This window comes from Hylobates moloch, unplaced genomic scaffold (assembly GCF_009828535.3).
Source record: "Hylobates moloch isolate HMO894 unplaced genomic scaffold, HMol_V3 SCAFFOLD_10, whole genome shotgun sequence".
Lineage (NCBI taxonomy): Eukaryota > Metazoa > Chordata > Mammalia > Primates > Hylobatidae > Hylobates > Hylobates moloch.
In genome coordinates, this window is record NW_026652285.1 from 97,265,038 (window position 1) to 97,287,779 (window position 22,742).

A 22,742-nucleotide genomic window follows, 5' to 3' on the forward strand; every position below is an offset into this window, starting at 1 on the left:
TTCACGACCAGCCTGGCCAACATGGAGTAACCCCATCCTTACTAAAAACATAAAAATTTGCTGGGTGTGGTGGTGCACAACTCTAATCCCAGCTACTCGGGAGACTGAGGCAGGAGAATCGCTTGAATCCAGGAGGCAGAGATTTCAGTGTGCTGAGATAACGCCGTTGCACTCCAGCCTGACCGACAAGAGCAAAACTCCCTCTCACATATAAATAAATAAAATTCAAAAAATTGTTTCAGTCAGTAAGAGAAATGTCTCTTTCTGGAAGTATTCCAGCTAATAAGGAAGAGGGAATGAGCCAGGCACAGTGGCACTCACACCTGTAATCCTAGCACTTTGAGAGGCTGGGGCGAGCAGATCACTTGAGGTCAGGAGTTCGAGACCAGCCTGGTTAACATGGTGAAACTCCGTCTCTACTAAAAATACAAAAGTTAGCCAGGAGTGGTGGTACAAGCCTGTAATCCTAACTACTCAGTTGGCTGAGGCAGGAGAATCGCTTGAACTCAGGGGGCAGAAGCTGCAGTGAGCCGAGATCACACAGACTCCAACTTAAAAAATAAATAAATAAAAAGAAGGAATGAAAGAATTAGAATTTCTTTTTTTTTTTTTCTTTTGAGACAGAGCCTCACTCTGTCACCCAGGCTGGAGTGCAGTGGCGTGATCTCGGCTCACTGCAACCTCCACCTCCTGGGTTCAAGAGATTCTCCTGCATCAGCCTGCCAAGTAGATGGGATTACAGGCACGTGCCACCACACCTGGCTGATTTTTATAATTTCAGTAGAGATGGGGTTTCACCATGTTGGCCAGGCTGGTCTTGAAATCCTGTCCTCAGGTGATCCACCAGCCTCAGCCTCCCAAAGTGCTGGGATTACAGGTGTGAGCCACCGTGCATGGGCAAAACAATTAGAATTTCAACATCTGCAACCCTAATGAATTCATAAATCTAGATACCGATTGCTATGGGTTCCTAACATAAAAAAGAGAAGCTTTAATGAAAGTTCACATCACTTCTGTGAAGCACTCTTTTTTTTTTTTTTTTTTTTTTGAGACGGAGTCTTGCTCTGTTGCCCAGGGTAGAGTGCTGTGATGCTATCTCAGCTCACTGCAACCTCCACCTCCTGGGTTCAAGTGATTCTCCTGCCTCAGCCTCCAGAGTAGCTGGGATTATAGGCGCCCGCCACCACACCTAGCTAATTTTTGTATTTTTAGTAGAGACGGGGTTTCGCCATGTTGGCCAGGCTGACCTCAGGTGATCCACCCACCTCGGCCTTCCAAAGTGCTGGGATTACAGGCATGAGCCACCACGTCCAGCCAAAGCATTCTTAAAACAAAAAAAACAAATTAACTCTATCAATTTACAAGACACAAACGGAACAGAGAAACACGCTAAGTGATACCATGGGGTCATAAAGTCAGCAAAATTCAGACTGTGGAAAAACTGGTCAGTGGTTGCCAATTGGTCAGGGGGGACAGAAGGGAATTTTGGGGAGTGATGGAACTGTTCTATATCATGATTATAGTTGTGATTACACAACTACATTTGTCAAAATTCAAGGAACTAAAATAGGTGAATTTCACCCTATGTAAATTATATACCAACTTTTTTAAAAATTAAAAATTCAGACTGAAAAACTTTTTTTTTTTCTTTGAGACGGAGTCTGGCTCTGTTGCCAGGCTGGAGTGCAGTGGCACAATCTCAGTTCACTGCAACCTCTACCTCCCGGGTTGGAGCGATTCCCCTGACTTAGCCTCCTGGGTAGCTAGGACTACAGCTGTACACCACCAATCCTGGCTAATTTTTTTTTTTTTTTTTTGTATTTTAGTAGAGACCTGACCTCATGATCTGCCCACCTCAGCCTCCCAAAGTACTGGGATTACAGGTGTGACCTGTCAAGACTGTGCCCGGTCAAGACTGGAAAACTCTTAATAATGAACATGCTTTCTTCAAAAAATAAATAGCACAGGAAAAATGAGTGGAAAAGCTATAGACTAAAAAAGACTTCAAGAGCTACTCAACTAATTACAAGTTATGAACCTTATCTGGATCTTGGTTTGAACAGCTTTTTTTTTTTTTTTTTTTTTTAGAGACAGAGGTCTCACTATATTGTGCAGGCTGGGCATTAACTCACTCCTGGGCTCAAGTGATCCCCCTACCTCGGCCTCCCAAATACCTGGGACTGGAACTACAGGTGCGAGCCCACCACACCCAGCTAACAGATATTTTTTAAAAAATTATTAGCACTAGGCGCAGTGGCTCATGCTTGTAATCCGAACACTTTGGGAGGCCGAGGCGGGTGGATCACCTAAGGTCAGGAGTTCAAGACCAGCCTGGCCAACATGGTGAAACCCCATCTCTACAAAAATACAAAAAAAACCTAGCCAGGCATGATGGGAGATACCCATAATCCCAGCTACTTGGGAGGCTGAGGAGGGAGAATCGCTTGAACCCGGGAGGCGGAGGTTGCAGTGAGCCGAGATTGTGCCATTGCACTCCAGCCTGGGCAACAGAGCAAGACTCCATCTCAAAAAAAAAAAAAAAAGAAAAAGAAAAGAAATAAAAATAAACATACATACATACATAAAATATAGGAGAAGAGCCTGAGGCTAGGCTTGTTAACCGCCCTCTGGCAACTCCTGGCACTCTACCCTCCAGGAAGCCCTTGAATGAGTCCCACGGGACCTGTGAGCTCTTTTTGAACGCCCTTGAAAATCACTGCTTAACTCTTCTAGGTTTCATTCTTGAATAAAATATTACCGTGAAAATGCTGCATACATTGACCATGCTATCTTGGCCCTGCAGAGTCTGCTTTCACAGAATTGAATTTTGGCTTTATGCCCTAGGTTTTCACTGACACATGCTACAAGAAATGGCTTTACCAAAACCACTGCATTTGCTGTAGGGACGTTGCTGAGGCAAACCTACCACGAGCTCTGTAACTCTAGAGTAGTCCTGTGTTTCAGTGTAGATTAGAAAAATGTTCTAGTTTTCCAAGAAACTATCTTCAGAACCTGTTTCTCAGCAAAGAGTACAGAGATCTAAACTCCTAGAGATAAACACTACCTGTCTGACGGCTACCTGCAGAAATACCCTGCAGTGGGCAGATCAACACTGCAGAGAAAGAGATAACACCCAAAAGACAGAAAGCAGTTTCGTCTACTTTCACATCGTGTTACTGTACGTTCTATTTCTTTGCATTTCACTCAACATGCTTTCGCTAGGTTATCCCATTCATTTTCTTTTCTTTTTTCCTTTTTTTTTTTTTTTTTTTTTTGAGACAGCGTCATGCTCTGTCACCCGGGCTAGGGCACGATCTTGGCTCACTGCAACCTCCCCCTCCTGGGTTTAAGCAATTATCCTGCCTCAGCCTCCTGAGTAGCTGGGATTACAGGCATGTACCACCATGCCCAGCTAGGTTTTGTATTTCTAGTACAGAAAGGGTTTCATCATGTTAGCCAGGCTGGTCTCGAACTCCTGACCTCATGACCCACCCACCTCGGCCATCCAAAATGCTGGGATTACAGGTGTGAGCCACCGCATCCAGCCATTCCATTCATTTGCATGACTTGGATCACCAAGTGTTTGCTGAATGCTTTAAAATCTATACCTGAAGCCCTTATCTTGCTTCTCTGCAAAACACCCATGTTTTTAACCGCCTGGTTAAAGACAGTTCACTGAAGCACCTTACGCTCCATATAGCCAAAATAAACTCATGTTCTTACCGTCCCAAACTTGCTCTTGCTCCTGTGTCTGCTGTCTCAATTAAAAGCATTCCCAGGCCAGTGCGGTGGCTCACGCCTGTAATCCCAACACTTTCGGAGGCCAAGGCAGGCGGATCACAAGGACAGGAGTTCAAGACCAGCGTGACCAACATGGGGAAACCCCATCTCTACTAAAAATACAAATTAGCCGGGCATGGTGGCACACGCCTGTTATCCCAGCTACTCAGGAGGCTGAGGCAGGAGAATCACTTGAACTCGGGAGGCAGAGGTTGCAGTAAGCCAAGATCGCACCACTGCACTCCAGCCTGGGCAACAGAGTGAGACTCTGTCTCATAAATAAATAAATAAATAAATAAAAGCATTCCCATCCAACCTATTATTCAAGCTGCAAGCATCTCAAGATACTGTGGAGAAAAGTAAAAGGCAAGCCATATATGGGAGAAAATATAAGCAAAACATATACCTAATAACGAATTTGTGGCCAGGCACAGTGGCTCATGCCTGTAATCCTAGCACGTTGGGAGGCCGCTGTGTGCAGATCACTTGAGGTCAGGAGTTCGAGACCAGCCTAGGTAATATGGCAAAACCCCAGCTCTACTAAAAATACAAAAATTCACCGGGTGTGGTAGCAGGCGCCTTAATCGCAGCTACTACAGAGGCTGAGGCAGGAGAATCACTTGAACCTGGGAGGCGGAGGGTGCAGTGAAACGAGATCATACCACTGCACTCCAGCCTGAGTGATAAAGTGAGACTTTGTCTCAAAAACAAAAAAAAAAGATTTCGCTTTTTAAAATTTTGTTTTTAGAATACATAAAGAACTCTTACAACTATGTAAGAAGACAAACCCATCAAAAAGTGGGCAAAGGACATGAACAGACACTTCTCAAAAGAAGACATTTATGCAGCCAAAAAACACATGAAAAAATGCTCATCATCACTGGCCATCAGAGAAATGCAAATCAAAACCACAATGAGATACCATCTCACACCAGTTAGAATGGCCATCATTAAAAAGTCAGGAAACAACAGGTGCTGCAGAGGATGTGGAGAAATAGGAACACTTTTACACTGTTGGTGGGACTGTAAACTAGTTCAACCATTGTGGAAGTCAGTGTGGCGATTCCTCAGGGATCTAGAACTAGAAATACCATTTGACCCAGCCATCCCATTACTGGGTATATACCCAAAGGACTATAAATCATGCTGCTCTAAAGACACATGCACACGTATGTTTATTGCAGCACTATTCACAATAGCAAAGACTTGGAACCAACCCAAATGTCCAACAACGATAGATTGGATTAAGAAAATGTGGCACATATACACCATGGAATACTATGCAGCCATAAAAAATGATGAGTTCATGTCCTTTGTAGGGACATGGATGAAACTGGAAATCATCATTCTCAGTAAACTATCGCAAGGACAAAAAACCAAACACCACATGTTCTCACTCATAGGTGGGAACTGAACAATGAGAACACATGGACACAGGAAGGGGAACATCACACTCTGGGGACTGTTGTGGGACTGTTGTGGAGCGGGGGGAGGGGGAGGGATAGCATTAGGAGATATACCTAATGCTAAAAGACGAGTTAATGGGTGCAGCACATCAACATGGCACATGTATACATATGTAACAAACCTGCACATTGTGCACATGTACCCTAAAACTTAAAGTATAATAATAATAAAATAAAAAGAAGACAACTCACAAAAAGTGATCAAAAGATCTGGACACTTCACTAAGTTATATGAATGGCAAATTAGCACATGAAAAGATACTCAACATTATCAGTCATCAGGGAAAGGCAAATGAAAACCACAATGACACGTACCACTATACACCCACAGAATGGCAAACAATGGTGGTGGTTTTAAGGGTATACATGTATTTCAAAACTCAACAAATTGTACACTTCAAATATGTACAGCTCACTGTATGCCAACTGTACCTCTACAGACCTGTTTAAAAAAAAAAAAAAAAAAAGAATCACAAGACCAAGTATTGGTGAGGACATTTGGAAGGGCTAGGATTCAAAGTCTAATGCAAGATTTCTCAGCCTCAGCACTAATGACATTTTGAGCTGGGGAACTCTTAGATTAGGATGCTGTCCCATGCATTTTAGGATGTGTAGCAGCATATCTGGCCTCTAGGTGCTCCAAGTTGTAACAACCCAAAATGTCTCCAGACATTGTCAAATGTCCCTTAGGAGGCAAAATCCCCCTTAGTTGAGAACCACCCCTTAGTCTGACACCACAGCCCAAGCTCTTAACAACATCTTTCTTTCTCCTTCTGACACTACATTGGTTCAGGTCCCGAATTTAGTTCACCCAAGACCTCATTATTAGTCAGTCTACATCTAGGCTGTCATCTCTTGCCATTTCAATAGTCACACTACCACCAAATTAACCTTCTAAACCTTCAGGGCTTAGATAAATGACTGCAGAAACTGCCCTCACTACCAGTTTGCAGAATTCCCATAAACCCTTTGTATATATTGTGTAAACCTTCGTATATATACGAAGTCATTACATTGTCTCATATTTCAGTGTCTGTCTTCCCATTAATACATGAGATTTTCCCCAGCAATGGCCACCTCACTCATATCTATATCCCTAGAACCCAGAACTAGAAAGCATTCAAATGTTTCTTAAACAAATTACATACAACAACAAAATGCCCAGATCCCTTTGCTTTAAATATGTAACAACAACAACAACAACAACAAAAAGCCCCCAAATCATACAGTAAAGCTTTCATCAATGTGAATCCTATCCAAACAAATGGATCTTGTTCCTAATAGGACCAGAAAGGATTCTCTAACTCATAACCCAAACGTCATTAACAGACATATTGAACTCTTCAGAATTTTCCAAGAGCACATAGAGACCAAGTTTCCTAATCTTTTTTTTTTTTTTTTTTTTTTTTTTTTGTGAGATGGAGTTTCGCTCTTGTTGCCCAGGCTGGAGTGCAATGGCATGATCTCGGCTCACTGCAACCTCTGCCTCCCGGGTTCAGGCAATTCTCCTGCCTCAGCCTCCTGAGTAGCTGGGATTACAGGCATGCGCCACCACGCCAGGTTAATTTTGTATTTTTAGTAGAGATGGGGTTTCTCCATGTTGGTAAGGCTGGTCTCGAACTCCCAGCCTTAGGTGATCCGCCTGTCTCAGCCTCCCGAAGTGCTGGGATTACAGGCATGAGCCACTGCGCCTGGCCAAAGTTTCCTACTCTTAAAACTCCTTTCAGGCTGGGCGCGGTGGCTCATGCCTCTAATCCCAGCACTGTGGGAGGCCGAGGCGTGTGGATCACGAGGTCAGGAGATCAAGACCATCCTGGCTAACACGGTGAAATCCCGTCTCTACAAAAAATACAAAAAATTAGCCAGGCGTGGTGGCAGGCGCCTGTAGTCCCAGCTACGCGGGAGGCTGAGGCAGGAGAATGGCAAGAACCCGGGAGGCGGGGCTTGCAGTGAGCCGAGATGGCGCCACTGCACTCCAGCCTGGGTGACAGAGCGAGACTCCGTCTCAAAAAAAAAAAAAAAAAAAAAAACCTCCTTTCAGTCCAGTGCAGTTTTTCAGGGGCATTAAATAGTATCACATTATTTTGGACAACCAAACCCATCCTACACTAACTCGTCTTGCCACCAATTCATTTATTGGTTCACTAGTTTTACTGAGCTCCCCCTCAGTACTAAGGGTGCAAAGATGAACTATGATAAGGAAATAAAAGTTTTAAGGGGAAAAAGATACAAAGAAATAATAATAGTGCATGAGGTTCTTAGCTCAAACTGTTTTTCTTAAACTGTCTTACAGTTTGGTCTGCACTAGAAATGTTCTCAAAAGATAACTCAGCCACTAACTAACACCTATCAAAAAGAATTATTTAACATCAATATCCTAAAATAAAAATCATAATTTTAGGTCAGGGACGATGGCTCACGCCTGTAATCCCAGCACTTTGGGAAGCTGAGGCAGGCAGATCACTTGAGGCCAGGAGTTCGAGATCAGCCTAGCCACCATGGGGAGACCCCGCCTCTACTAAAAATAGGAAAAATTAGCTGGGCATGGTGGTGCGCCCCTGTAATCTCAGGTATTCAGGAGGCAGAGGCACAAGAACCACTTGAACCCAGGAGGCAGAGGTTGCTGTGAACCGAGATAGCACGACTGCACTTCAGTCTGGGAAACAGAGCGAGACTCCATCTCAAAAATAAATAAAAATTTAAAAAATCCTAATTGTGGGCTGGGCATGGTGGCTTATGCCTGTAATCCCAGCACTTTGGGAGGCCAAGGCAGGTGGATCACCTGAGGTCAGGAGTTCAAGACCAGCCTGACCAACATGGAGAAACCCCATCTCTACTAAAAATACAAAATTAGCTGGGCGTGGTGGTGCATGACTGTAATCCCAGCTACTCAGGAGGCTGAGGCAGGAGAAATCACTTGAACCCAGGAGGCAGAGGCTGTGGTGAGCCGAGATCACACCACTGCACTCCAGCCTGGACAACAAGCAAAACTCCGTCTCAAACAAAAAAACAAACAACAAAAAAATCATAATTCTGTCAACTGTTTTCTAAAATGTACTACATATGTAATATAACTGTCAACAGCTCTACATAGCGGACCCATTCAATCAGTTACTCAAGGCTACATTCAACAATTAACTTACCTTTTTTTGGGGATGGGGGACAGGTTTTCAATGTTGCCCAGGCTGGAGTGCAGTGGTGCAATCATGGCTCACTGCAGCCTCCACCTCCCAGTCTCAGCTGATCCTCCCACCTCAGCCTCCCAAGTAGCTGGGACTACAGGTGTTTACCACCATACCTGGCTAATTTTTGTATTTTTGGTAGAGATGAGGTTTCCCCATGTTGCCCAGGCTGGTCTCGAACTCCTGGGCTCACACCATTCATCTGCCTCAACTAATTCATCTTGAAGTGTTTACCAGGAATTTATATCATTTGATATTCAGAATTTCTATAGCCACAGTATAAAACTGATACTAACACCTTTGTGTTTTTTTTTTTTTTTTTTTTTTTTGAGATGGAGTCTCGCTCTGTCACCCAGGCTGGAGTGCAATGGTGTGGTCTCAGCTCACTGCAACCTCTGCCTCCCAGGTTGAAGCGATTCTCCTGCCCCAGCCTCCTGAGTAGCTAGGATTACAGGCGCCTGCCACCATGCCTGGCTAACTTTTGTACTTCTAGTAGAGACGGGGTTTCGCTATGTTGGCCAGGCTGGTCTCAAACTGCTGACCTCGTGATCTGCCAGCCTCGGCCTCCCAAAGTGCTGGGATTACAGGTGTGAGCCAGAATGCCCGGCAACTAATACCTTTTTTTTTTTTTTTTTTTGAGACAAAGTCTTGCTCTGTCACCCAGGCGAGAGTGCAGCGATCTCGGCTCACTGCAACCTCTGCCTCCCAGGTTCAAGTGATTCTCCTGCCTCAGCCTCACGAGTAACTGGGATTACAGGCATGCGCCACCGCGCCCAGCTAATTTTTGTATTTTTTAGGATGGGGTTTCACCATCTTGGTCAGGCTGGTCTTGAACTCCTGACCTCGTGATCCACCCGCCTTGGCCTCCCAAAGTGATGGGATGACAGGTGTGAGCCACCACGCCCGGCCTAACACCTATTTTTTAAAAATATCTGGCTACAACCATTACATCCTTATTCTGTAATTCATCTTTGGGGTCTTAACTGTACATTTTGTTTTCTAGTTTTAGAGCAACTCCTGCACTGTTTTCTGAGGAAAATCTTGGTCCTGCCCATAGGAACTTTAAATATGTGTGCTGGTTGTCCATGCAGGTCAAAATCCTGACATGATCAGGATCTGACCTAAATCAGGCATGCAGAATATGTAGCCTCATGATTCTGTACTGAGAAAATAAACTTAAACTCATTGCAACCTGATGCTTCCTTAAATTCCTGGAGAATTACTTAAGGATTTGTTCACTCAAAAATTCAATAAACTGTTCTCTACGTGCCAGATGCTATTCTAGCTGCTGGGGATAAACAGTGAACAAAACACGTATAGTCCCCACAGTGTACGCATCCCTCTTTACCTCTGAATCAAGCCAAACCATCAGACAGCCATATACCAAAACCACATTGCTTTGGCCCTGTGGAGGCTGTTCACTGGCAATAACTCACTTGGATTGAGAAGTATAAGAAGCAATCTTTATTTATTTATTTATTTATTTAAGACGGAGTCTCACTCTGTTGCCCAGGCTGGAGTGCAATGGTGCAATCTCAGCTCAATGCAACCTCCACCTCCCATGTCCAAGAGATTCTCTGGCCTCAGCCTCCTGAGTAGCTGGGATTACAGGCATGCGCCACCATTCCTGGCTAATTTTTTGTATTTTTAGTAGAGACGGGGTTTCGTCATGTTGGCCAGGCTGGTCTCAAACTCCTGACCTCAGGTGATCCACCCACCTCAGCCTCCCAAAGTGCTGGGATTACAGGCGTGAGCCACCACACCTGGCCAAGAAGCAATCTTTAAAAACTCACAACACATGTTTGATTTTAGAGATACCATGAATCTGAAAATTGAACTTTATTTTCTTCTTCATTGTACCCAGAAAACTCAGAGCCAAACACCAAAGCAACCATTAGCAACGATGCAGGACTTTCCAGTCTATGCACTAATTCTGCCCACTGGCTTTATCTGCTTCTTTCATTTCTTCTTGGCCTTTATTTTTAATCTTCTCATTTTGAAAAGAAGTGGGAAATAAAAGATATTTGATGGGTGTTTTTTAACCTAAAATTTATTGTGTACCTTCTATGTGCCACGCACCATCTTAGGCACCTTACAACCCTTAGGGAAGCCGAATTGTTATTTCTTTTTTTGTTGTTTTGAGACAAGAGTTTCGCTCTTGTTGTCTAGGCTGGAGTGCAATGGTGCAATCTCGGCTCACCGCAACCTCCACCTCCTGGGTTCAAGTGATTCTCCTGCCTCAGCCTCCCGAGTTGCTGGGATTACAGACATGCGCTACCATGCCCAGCCAATTTTTTTTTTTTTTTTGAGGCGGAGTCTCGCTGTCACCCAGGCTGGAGTGCAGTGGCATGATCTCAGCTCACTGCAAGCTTCGCCTCCCGGGTTCATGCCATTCTCCTGCCTCAGCCTCCTGAGTAGCTGGGACTACAGGCACCTGCCACCACGCCCAGCTAACTTTTTTTGTTTTTAGTAGAGACGTGGTTTCACTGTGTTAGCCAGGATGGTCTCAATCTCCTGACCCTGTGATCCACCCTCCTCGGCCTCCCAAAGTGCTGGGATTACAAGAGTGAGCCACCGTGCCCGGCCCAATTTTGTATTTTTAATAGAAATGGGGTTTCTCCATGTTGGTCAGGCTGGTCTCAAACTCCCAACCTCAGGTGATCTTCCCACCTCATCCTCCCAAAGTGCTGGGTTTACAGGCGTGAGCCACCACGCCCGGCAGAACTATCATTTCTACTATATAGATGAGGAAACTGAGGGAGAGACAGGCTTATTAACTTGCACATGATCTCGCAAACTACATTTGACAGAGCTGAATTCAAATTCAGCCCAGACCATTTCATGTAAATGTATGTACAGGCCATGATGGGATCCAACAAGGTGGAGTAGAGGGAGGGTGGGGGGAAACCTTCACTGAGCAAAGTCTTAAAGAAGGGGGCTTGTCAAGGAGCAAGGAGAAAGTACTCCAGAAACAAAAAGAAATCACATACAAAAACCCAAAGCAGACCAGGTACCATGGCTGACGCCTATAATTCCAACACTTTGAGAGTCTCAGGAAGGCGGATCGCTTAAGCCCAGGAGTTCACGACCAGCCTGAGCAACATGGTAAAACCCCACCTCTACAAAAAATGCAAAAATTAGCTGGGCATAGTGGTGCACATCTGTAGTCCCAGCTACTTGGGAGGCTGAGATGGGAAAATCACCTGGGCCCGAGAAGTCACACCACTGCACTCCAGCCTGGACTGGCGTTGAGACTCTGTCTTTAAAATAAAAAAAAAAAAAAAACAAGCAAAGAGGGAACATAAGTTCTGGGAATGGCAAATGGAGCACGGAGTTACATTCAGCAATTAATTCATCTTGAAGATTCACCAGAAAGTTAAATCATTTAAAAGTAGGCATTTAATAGTTCCATCATTGAAAATCAATATGGCCAAAGTATTAACTGTGGCTGAGAATGTATGAAGAAGTAAAATAAAGGCAATCTTTTTATATGATTAGGCTAAAAGTATGAATGATGTTCAATAAGCAATGAGGAAGCACAGAGGGATCCTAAGCATGAGAATTACAAGATCGATTTGCACAGTACAGGGAGGGAATTACAGATTCAAGGTAGGGAAACCAGTCAGAAGGCTACTGAAGAGTCTGGCAGTGGGGTAATGAGAGTTAAACGAGAGCTATCCAAAAGAAATACAATGCAAAGAAGTACAATGCAGTTAAATGTATGTAGCTTTTAATTTTCTAGTAGCCATATTAGAAAAAATAAAAAGAAAGGCTGGCTTTGGTGGCTCACGCCTGTAATCCTAGCAGTTTGGGAGGCCAAGGCTGGAGCATCACTTGAGCACAGGAGACCAGCCTGAGCAACACAGTGAGACTCTGTCTCTCACAAAAAATAAAAAATTAGCCTGGCATGGTGGTGCACATCTGTAGTCCCAGGTACTTGGGAGGCTGAGGTGGAAGGATTACCAGGTCGAGGCTGCAGTGAGCTGTGATTGTGCCACTTCACTTCAGCCTTGACAACAGAGACAAGCCCTGTCTCAGAAGAAAAATAAAAAGGAAAAAGAAGTAAGTGAAGGCCAGGCCCAGTGGCTCACACCTGTAATCCCAGCACTTTGGGAGGCCTAGTCAGGCAGAGCACTTGAGGCCAGGAGTTCGAGACTAGCCTGGCCAACATGTTGAAACCCCGTCTCTATTAAAAATACAAAAATTAGCCAGGCATAGTGGTGGGTGCCCGTAATCCCAGCTAATCAGGAGGCTGAGGAAAGAGAATTGCTTGAACCCAGGAGGCAGAGATTGCAGTGAGTCAAGATCACATCACTGCACTCCAGTATGGGCAACAAAGTAAGACTTTGTCTCAGGAAAAAGTAAGTGAAAATAATTTTAGTAACAATTTTATTTACAGCCAGGCATGGCAGCTCACATTTGTAATCACAGCACTTTAGTAGGCCAAGGTGGTTGGATCATTTGAGCCCAGGAGTTTGAGATCAGCCTGGGCAACATGGCCAAACCTCGTCTCTCCAAAAAAAAAAAAAAAAGTATTTAATCCAATATACCTAAAATATTATTTCACTATGTCATCCATATAAAAAGTTACTGAGAAATTGTATTTATTCAATTTTTGTACTAACTTGAAATCTAGCGTGTATTTTATACTTATTTCAGACCCTAAATTCTCATTTGAAATATCTGATATATATTTAGATTTCATAAAAAGACAGATGAAAAATACAGACTCACATACCCAAGTTGTTAAAAACATACTTGAACGTTTTCCAATAGGTGATCAAGTAGCACTTTGTCAAGTTAATTTAATTACAATTAAATAAAATTAAAAATTTAGTTCCTCAGTCATGCTAGATGCATTTTGAGTGCTCACCCTGCATATGGTTACTGGATTGGACAGTACAGGCCTAAAGTGTGACAAAGAAACTGTTGGCACTTCCACCATCAGCATTTCATGTCTATTTACTATTGAGGTTTTCTGTGTATTAACATCAATAACTTGCCAGATATTAACTACGAAAGTAGTCCTACTGGTCACATAACTACAGTAGCTTACTTTCTCTAGGTCAATGCCAACATCTGTGAAAAAGGAATCATCTAATGACTACACAGAATTGCTATGTAGTACCTCTCACATGGAATGCAGTCAAAAATGTTTATGTGATAAATATATCTTCATCTTCATTACTCAAGGACTAATTCACTTTGTTTGTGGACTACTTAAACTCTTTGTTTCTATTTTCCTAAGGTTCAACCATTCGAGTTAACTACACAGTGTCCAACGACAAAAGATAAAGCAATAAGAAAACCTACTTTCAATTGTATATTTATTAGCAGCATTATGGTATAACAGTTAAGAGCTTAAGCTCTGGAGTCAGACTGTCTGGATTCAAATCCTGGTTTTATCTTTTACTAGATGCATGATTTTGGGTAAATATTTGGCCTCTCTGTGTCGCAGTTCCCTCTTCTGTACAATAGTGACAACACTACATATTCTCTTAGGGTGCTTTGAGGATTACAGGAGAAGATACATCTAGAGCATTCGCACACAGTACTTGGCACATAGTAGATGCTCAATAAAATTATTTTATTTTTTGAGGCAGGGTCTTGCTGTGTTCCCCACACTGGAGTGCAGTGGCATGATCACAGCTCACTGCATCACTGCAGCCTTGACTTCCTGGGCTCAAGCAATCCTCCCACCTCAGCCTCTTGAGAAGCTGGGACTACAGGTCCACAACACCCGCTCAGCTAGTTGGTTTTTGTTTTTTTAAGTTTTTGTTTTTGTGGGTACATAGTAGGTGTATATATTTATGGGACCGGCTAGTTTTTCAATTTTTTGTAGAGACGGAGTCTTGCTCTGTTGCCCAGACTGGTCTTGAACTCCCAGGCTCAAATGATCCTCCTGCCTCAGCCTCCCAAAGTGCTGGGATTGAAGGCATGAGCCACCTCAGCCAAGATGAGCTTTTTAAACAGAGACCACCCCAGCCAAGATGAGCTTTTTAAACAGAGATGCTGGAGAAAATGAAATTATGGCTAAGGTAAAAAAAAAAAAAAAAAACCTAGCTGAGATCCTTACACAACATCAAAGAGTAAAAAAGTAGGATTTCTCAAGATTTCCCACATTATCTTAGATACCAAAAAAAAAAAAAAAAATCGACTGTAGAGGTAGTAGTTTGAAGTCCTCAAAAGAAAAATCATGCATGTGGTTATATTCTTTTAAAAGGGGGATAAATAAGAAACTTCATCTACTGACAGTGTACAATTATGCAGTACGGCACAGGTGCAGCCAAGCAACAAGAAAAACATGAAGCAAAATAGGAAGGCACTGCCTTACCTGCTTCTCCGTTTTCGAGGCGGTTTCTCCACTGTGCCAGTCAGTCTACAGACCAAACAAATAAGACGGTAACTAAAAGTAACACACAAGAAAACATCTCCCGGCGCTACCGTGCCAGTCAAGAACTAAATAGACCACCCTCTGGGACCACAGGCTCGCCAAGCCCAGATCTGACCTTACAAACGCCTCATGCCCTGCTTCCCCTATTTACCAAGACCAAGCACTCCTGGGACTCACCGTTCCCCCAATTCCCCCTGAGCTCAAACCTTCCTGGTCCCTCACCCCATCCTCAACCCCTGTTCGTCACAGCCCAGCTCCCCAAAATCACCCACCTCCACCTACTCATTGTCTGCCTCGTCACCCCCGCAAGCCCCCCTAGCCTCCCCTTTCCTGTGCCCACCCGCTCCCGACCGTGCACTGCCCCCTCCACGCCCCGCCTCTCCGGGCCCGGCGACCCCCGCATTCCACGGCCCCTCCGGGGGCGCGCGCGCCTTGCCCCTCCCGGCCCCGCGCCGCCAGCCTCACCCCTCGGCGCCCCTTCCCTCACACGCCCCTCTCATCTGGCCTCGAGGATGCGATCGCTCCCAGCCCGCGCCGCCGCCTGCAGGCGCCCCCCAGGTCCCCCCAGCCTGCACCCCCTGCCCCTCCGGTCTCTGCGCCCCGAATGCTCCACGGCCCCGAGCCGCTGCCCCCTGGGCCCGCTCCCTGGCCCCCACCCCATCCCCAACCCCGGCCTCCACCCAGCCCCCGCACCTGGGGGCCAGGCGACTCCGCGGCTGCTGGGGCTGCCGGGCTCCTCTGACCATCCGGCTCCTGCTCCGCCGCGGGAGCTGCTCCGGCGGCCGCAGGGCTCGCTCGGGAAGCTGAGGCGGCGGAGGCTGGAGTAGGCGGAGAGGCGGGAGGAGGGCCTCGCGCCTCTGCCAGGCTTGCCGCGGGGCCCGCCTTCTCCGCGCCTCTCCTCGGCTCCCATTGGCTAGAGCAGTAGTGTGGACGGAAACCTGTCAGTCGATTGGACGCTCGGCCCGTCACATCCCGCGCTGCCCACCCAGAGGTTTGGTTGAGACTGCAGGTGGCGGCGGAGGTGCCTTAGAGATTGCTAGCAGGGCCGGAGGAGACCCGAGCGCCACCATGCGCCGAAAAGTAGGAACTGCACCCCCGGCTCCAGACACCTGCCCCAGGTTCTCCTGGCTCTGCGTCCTGCATACCACACACCTGCTGGCGCCTCTCCACCTCTGCACCACGCCAGGACCGAAAACAAGCCCTGAAATCTCCCAATTTCCTCTAGCAGGTGAGACAGTGAGGCAACTCTCACAAACGTGTTTCCTTTTAAGCCACCTCGAATGAGATCCTTGTCCCTACATCTTGCTGAAATTGTCTCACAGCTCACAGCTACCCCTCAAAAAGGACCCAGCCAGAAAACTGTAAGAATCCACCAAAATAAAGCATGGTTTGGATGCTCAATCCTCTGCAGAAAAGCTCACTAGCTTCGGTGCAGGCTTTTGAGAAAGCAAGATTTTTTTTTAATTACCGTGAAAGAAAAATCAGCACTACAAACAGAACCAATGCCATACTAAAAGCAACGTGTTCCATTTTGAAAGGCCTGGACAAATTTGATCCCTGAACGTAAGCTGACCATCCTGATTCTGTGAGCACTGCAAGTTCTACACCAATTAATCAATCTTAAAATAAATCGTACTGTATTTTTTGACAAACAAGCATGCAAAACTGCCTTTCATAAGCATAATTAGTTACCCTTCTTCTGCTTTAACAAAGCCATCCTTGAAAATAAGACTCAGCTCATTAACGTATTATAAAATTCTTGAAGGTGGGAAGGGCTGTCTAAATCTCTACTCCTGTGTGCCCTTGTTTGGTAAATTCTCAGCATCTGTTCAGAGTTGGGAGGAGGCATAAAACTTTCTCTTGTCACCTCCATTTTATTAGAACATCTTTTATGCCTCAATAATATGACAGCCTCGAGTAGTACATGTCAACACTGGGGTGGGGAAAATCTCTCATTGATCTCCATAAATGGCAAAAATTAGGATACCAGTTTTTCACAAAACCAAATGTATTTGGTGTAAAGAGCTGTCTTTTCTTCTGAGATGGTCCTACCTACATCTTTAATGGTAAAATTACTTTCCATTTATGAAGTAATACTGATGGTAAATTGTAGTGGGATTTGAAAAATTGCTTTGAAAAAGAAAAAATGTCAAATCTCTGTTGGTCCCCCAAATTAGTATTTCATGTAATCCTAAAGTCACAGAACCACAAATCACCTCAATCTCAACCAACAGTTTCCACCCATATTATAAAGCCAGAGAGAGGAAAGAACTCCAGAATAATTTGTGTCAGACGAAGGGGTATCATCAACTCACTAGGGAAGTAATCTTGAAATACATTTATTATATTCCTTATTAAAAATCCATCGCCTGCTTTTTAGCATCTTCCATAATTGACCAATCCTCACTGATATATGGCAGATATTGTCAACAGAACAGGAGCTATTCATTTCTTACGCCTTCCCAAAAAGGATCCTCGAGTCTTCACATTGTGTCCAAGTGATCTCTGCTTATTTTTACTTCGTAAGACATACAAATCCCATCATTCCAGTCCACATTTAATTCACACTTCCTCTTTATCTTCCCCAATTACTCCATCCTACATCAAACATTTCCTTCTCCAGATGTGTTGTACTCACAAAATCTACACTATGTTAGCAATTATACATTGCCTTGGATTATTCTCCCCAACTACTATGAATTTGAACAAATGGCCTATGAGTATGAGCCCTTAATAAAAGGCAGCTTTGGACCAGATACTGGGTGCTTTGTGTGTGCTATTTTTAATACTGAGATTAACCCTGTCTGATATTCTCTTATTTTAGACACAGAAACTTAAGATTCAGAAAATCCAATTTGTTCAGGGTCACACAGCTACAATAACCAATACTGCTTGAAATAGAGGGCTAAAGATGTACTCTGGTGTGCCCTCTAGGGATTCAAGTTCCAGCTCTCCTGTGCAACGTTAGACAATTCACCTATCCTCTCTAAGCCTATTTCCTCATCTAGGGGAAAAAAAGTTCTAGAGAAGGATGAACAAAATTAATTTTTTTAAAGTTTGGGCTGGGCACAGTAGCTTATGCTTGTAATCCCAGTGCTCTGGAAGGCCAAGATAGGAGGATCTCTTCAGCTGGGAGTTCAAGACTAGCCTGGGCAACATAGGGAGACCCCCATCTCTACCAAGAAAAAAAAAATTAAAGGTAATATAGTCATAGACCCATATAGCAAGGACATCACAAAATAGAGAATGTAACAATTTAGCTATATATGCTGTATACACGTTAGTTGCTATTACTGCATGGCAGAGCTAGGGTTTTCACCTAGATCTGATCCCAAAGCCTGTGCTATTCCATAATGCCTCCATGCAGTCTTTTATAACCCACCATTTATATACAAAAGCAGAGTGCTGCTGAGCATAGTGGGTGCCTAGGGATTGAGTGGAATATACTTATGTAGTATTTTTGTTGACAATACAAATCTATAAATGTCATGCATTTTTGAATTAAGAAAACATTTGAATGATCTAAGCCAACATAAGCCTACTCTCATGATGGTAAAGTCACAAATTCACCAATAAATTGATAGGGAAATAGGAAACAGGAGGCAAATGCAGAACCAACCTTCCCCAAGCATCTAGTGTGTCTGGCATCATGCTAGGGGACTTTCCAAATGTTTCTTTTTGGTTTACTACTGTGTATTTCGTCAGCATCACTGCACACTGTAAATACACAATTTAAAGAGTTGTGATGATCTCATGAAGCATAGTTCTGGGCACTGGATCGAGGTTGTAACAATAAACATTGCCTTTAAAGAGTTGGAACACTTAACAGGGTCAAATGCAAAACAAAACAAAAAAAGGTTTCACTTTTGTTCACCAGTCAAGCAATCAAGTGGAGGAATCAGCATTTTTTAATTTCTTATATAAAATGCTAACTTCTTGTCAGGACATACTACAGACTATGCATTAAATTTTTTGACAAACTTCCTATAATCTTTTTATTAATTTACAGAGGGAATATAGCACCTTTCATCCGAAGAACTGAAGGTGCTTTACAAACATTAGCATTTAAAAAACAATTACATTTAGAAATCTGGATTCTTGCTGTTAAATCTCTTCAACTCCAGATACACAATTTCCTGGAAGCTGATGGAAAGTGATTCTATTTCTGACAATGAAAGAGGCTCAGAAAGAGTCCTGATTTGCTTTCACAGTACAGGCATTTTCCAAAACCTGGTGCTGGGCTTACAAAGCAAACACACACAAATCTTAATGCAATGAACAATATTTCAAACCTTATTTCCCAAAGCAAAACCTAGGGCTTAAGAGGTCAAAATCTTCCAACAGTTCTAGACATCCAGACAGAATAGGAGCTGATGCAGGTTGCATATGAGATGTACTGTTGATCCAGGTGTTTTAGGATCACACTCAAATGAACATAAAGTAGTGAAACTTTTTGGGGAAACACATTAACTTATAAAAAGCTAGCCAAGAGCATATCGGCCAAATGAGGAAAGGGAGTAAATGGCAATTCAAAGTAGACAGTTCTCACTAGAGCCTAGGGCACTTTATTAGAAACCAAGTATATCATAGGCAAATAAAAATAGTTTTTACCCCTATTGATACAACAAAAGGGATTTTACATTCAGCCTAGATACAGGGAGTAACAAATCCTCCTGCCCATAAATCTATGACTTGCAAGTATCTTCCACCACATGATTACTCTATATAGTACATAGCCCTTATTTATTGGAGGGATCCAAAATATTCCTTGTAGGCTCACAAAGTCCAATACATTAGCTCTCTCTTCCCTTTACACGTCTAATAGTAAAAGCTATTTTTTCCATGCAAAAAGCCATTATTCAGTTGAAGAGAAATCAGGCAAAACAGAGATGGCAGTTAAGGAATGGAGAGAGTATTATTGGCACGTGCCCAACTAGTGACAAACAAATGCAGTACATGATGACTTAAAAATAAAAGTCACATTATAGGGATAACAAAAACAACTACATCAATCTAAGCTAAGGAGTGTCAAACAGGGAGGGCTGGGAGTTACCGGTTCTATTGGTACAACTTAAGTGGAAAGCAAGCACTTAAATACAATTTATGTTAACAGGAAAAAAAAAAATACTGCAGAGAGCTGTTCAAAGACCACACCAAGTTGTCTGCATCGTTAATTTCCAGTGTTTCACAATTAGTAAAATACATAGCTACATATCCCTGTAAGATAAAAATACCTTTCCACCTGAATTACACTGGGGTCAGGGCAGTAACACGAAGCTACTGACCCAACATTAGTTCAAGTGTGTGCAGCAAATATCTTAGCCACCTCTTTCATATAGCTATATAATTAAAAACTATGTAAGGAGCTGGGTGGTTTGAGGGAAAAAAATTAAATCAAAACAGTATTGTGCTCATTTAATAAAAGAAAACCCTGATGAAAAATTATATGCCAAGAAGCTTAGACTATAAAGATTTTTATTGCATTTTTAGGTAACCTGGAAGTTCTTATCCTGAAGGGGAAAAGTTGGTTTTCAAAACTACCTGAACAGATGCTAAAGTGCTTTATTAATTGGCTGGCTTCACAAGTATTTCCTGGAATAACAAAAATTAATTATAGTAAAGGGATACCAACTATTTCACAAAATGTACATTCCAACATCATTTATGACTACAGTCATAAGAGATACTGGAATACGTGTCCTTATTAAGTGGACAGTTGCATATTAAGAACTGATCATCACAACCCTTTGGATATTCAAATTACTTACACAAAGCTGAAATATGGTATCACAGACCTTTGCAAAAAAGAACAACTTGTTTCTTTTTCTACACTTTAAATAATCTGCTTCAGATTACAGTTCACAAATACAAGAGTCCTAACTTTTCAACCTTTCCAGTTGCAGTTTAAAAATGAACACTTTCTAAAAGTTAAGGTCAAGTGTTACAGCAAGAGAAGAATGATTCCTATTGAAAAGTACATAGATTTTAGTTAATAATACTCATGATAGATTGTAAACTGGATTGATCACATTCTACTCAACTGGTATCAAATTAACACATCAGTATTACAAGTATTAAATGTTTTTCTATTACTATAGAGGATATAAACCAAAACATTAATATGGCAGTTATGTTCTTTAGGCACAGTTTAGTGATTTTTTTAAAAAATAAATACTATTGAATTTCAATTGAAGTTTTAAACTCAATAACCAAAGGGTCAAGAACTCTGATTAGGAAAAAAGAAAAGACAACTTTACACTAACAATGTAAGCTGTTTAAAATTTCTAATACTTAACCTATCTGAGTTTTATTTAAGATTACTTTATTAAAAAATACAAGGACTCTGAAAAAAGATCAATACAATTATCTTAATGTACAAAGTCATAAGCTGTAGCAGTTTTTAACTAAAATTTAAAAACACAACAAGGAGGGCAGCCCTTTAGACCAATTTATTTTATATCCACTTAAAATATCATCCAACAAAGGACAATGAAGTTTACATCTGGGACAGGTATACATAACTTGAGGCATTTGGAGTCCATCGTGCCCACTGAATAACAACTTTGCTGCTGAAATTTCTTAAAACTTACCAAACTAAAACAAAAGGCTGAATGATACAAAAGGAGGAGTATTTAGGTGTAATCTGTCCATTGGCTTTTAAAAAAGGAAACACATCCTGTTTCCCAGACCAGTAAATAAGCAAGAGCTACATGCAGCAGTGTGAGTATTAAGACATTTCTCAAGTCTTCTCAAATGAGTCCAGGGTGGGGATGGGATGGGGGAAAACTGATAGAAAAACTTTGCTATAGACACCACAACATACAATAAATTTAGATAATTTAAAATTAAAAAAAAAAAGGCAAGAGGCAGCATTTCAGCAGCAAAGTGCTCAATAAAAAGTATATTGTAAAGGGTAATACAAGAAAATTGGGGTAAGAAGAGGGCAGAAAAATGGGTCAGCAGGATGGGCAAAGGCCTCAAAGGAAATACGGCGTTGTCGTTCTGGGAGGAATAACACGTTCTGAATCTGGAACTGCCCGGAATAACTTTGGTTCTCTTGTATTTACATCTTTGAAGACCATGATTGAAGCAATATTTCCACAACGATAGCAGTAATTAGGAGCAGACCATACTGTCACCAGCTTCTCATCAAACATAAATTTATAGCCTTCGTGCACTAGTTGATGCGCTCTGCAGATGAGTTTTAAGTTGTTGATATGAACAAACTGCAATTTAGAAAGGCACTGTAAGTATTTAGCACTTAAAAAACAATCGGCCTACATATGTAAGAAAATAATCATTTAAATAAAATATCAAATCCTATTACTACTAAAGGCATCATGATTGCAGAACCCACTCTATAATTATCTCCAATAATTTAATAAGTTTAGGCAAACAGCAATTTTGGCCTGAGCCAACTGCACAACTATGGAAACTGTATAGCTACATAAATAGGTAGAAATTTCTGGAAGAAAAAGCATTCAATAGGTACTATGAAACAAAATTTTGTGTTTTCTGATTTAATAATAAAGATATTGCTATCAGTACCTACCATTTACTGAAGGTTTAGTATATGAAGATGTTGCAATAATTCTGAAAGAGATTATTCTTTTGCAACTTAAGGAAACAAAAGCTCAGACTAGATAAATAACTTATCTAAATTAAGATACACTGATGCAGGATCAGAATCTAGTTTTTTGACTTCATTATGATGGTGGAGCGCTTCCCAATATAAGGGGTGTGTGTGTGTGTGTGTGTGTGTGTGTGTGTCTGTGTGTGTGTGTGTGTGTGTTTAATTGAAAACAGTTGAAAGTTCAAAGTATAGCCAGGCGCGGTGGCTCACGCCTGTAATCCCAGCACTTTGGGAGGCCGAGGCAGGCGGATCACGAGGTCAGGAGATCGAGACCATCCTGGTTAACA

The 22,742-nt window shown here is 42.6% G+C and overlaps 2 protein-coding genes across 7 annotated transcripts in view; both read right to left on the reverse strand.

The window, feature by feature from the left end:
• Window positions 1-15,661, reverse strand: part of SCAI (suppressor of cancer cell invasion) — a 186,685-nt gene extending 171,024 nt beyond the window's left edge. For all 3 annotated transcript variants that reach the window (XM_032165116.2, XM_032165115.2, XM_032165114.2), the window contains exons 1-2: window positions 15,516-15,661; window positions 14,763-14,807 (exon numbers count right to left, since the gene is read on the reverse strand). In XM_032165116.2, the coding sequence (XP_032021007.1) occupies window positions 14,763-14,807; window positions 15,516-15,568 (98 nt within the window). In that variant the 5' untranslated portion in view covers window positions 15,569-15,661. The remainder of the gene's footprint in view (window positions 1-14,762; window positions 14,808-15,515) is intronic.
• A 6,047-nt stretch (window positions 15,662-21,708) lies between these two features.
• PPP6C (protein phosphatase 6 catalytic subunit) overlaps window positions 21,709-22,742 on the reverse strand; it is a 45,463-nt gene continuing 44,429 nt past the window's right edge. For all 4 annotated transcript variants that reach the window (XM_032165118.2, XM_032165117.2, XM_058445228.1 and 1 more), the window contains one exon: window positions 21,709-22,048. In XM_032165118.2, coding sequence (XP_032021009.1) covers window positions 21,800-22,048 — 249 coding nt within the window. In that variant the 3' untranslated portion in view covers window positions 21,709-21,799. The remainder of the gene's footprint in view (window positions 22,049-22,742) is intronic.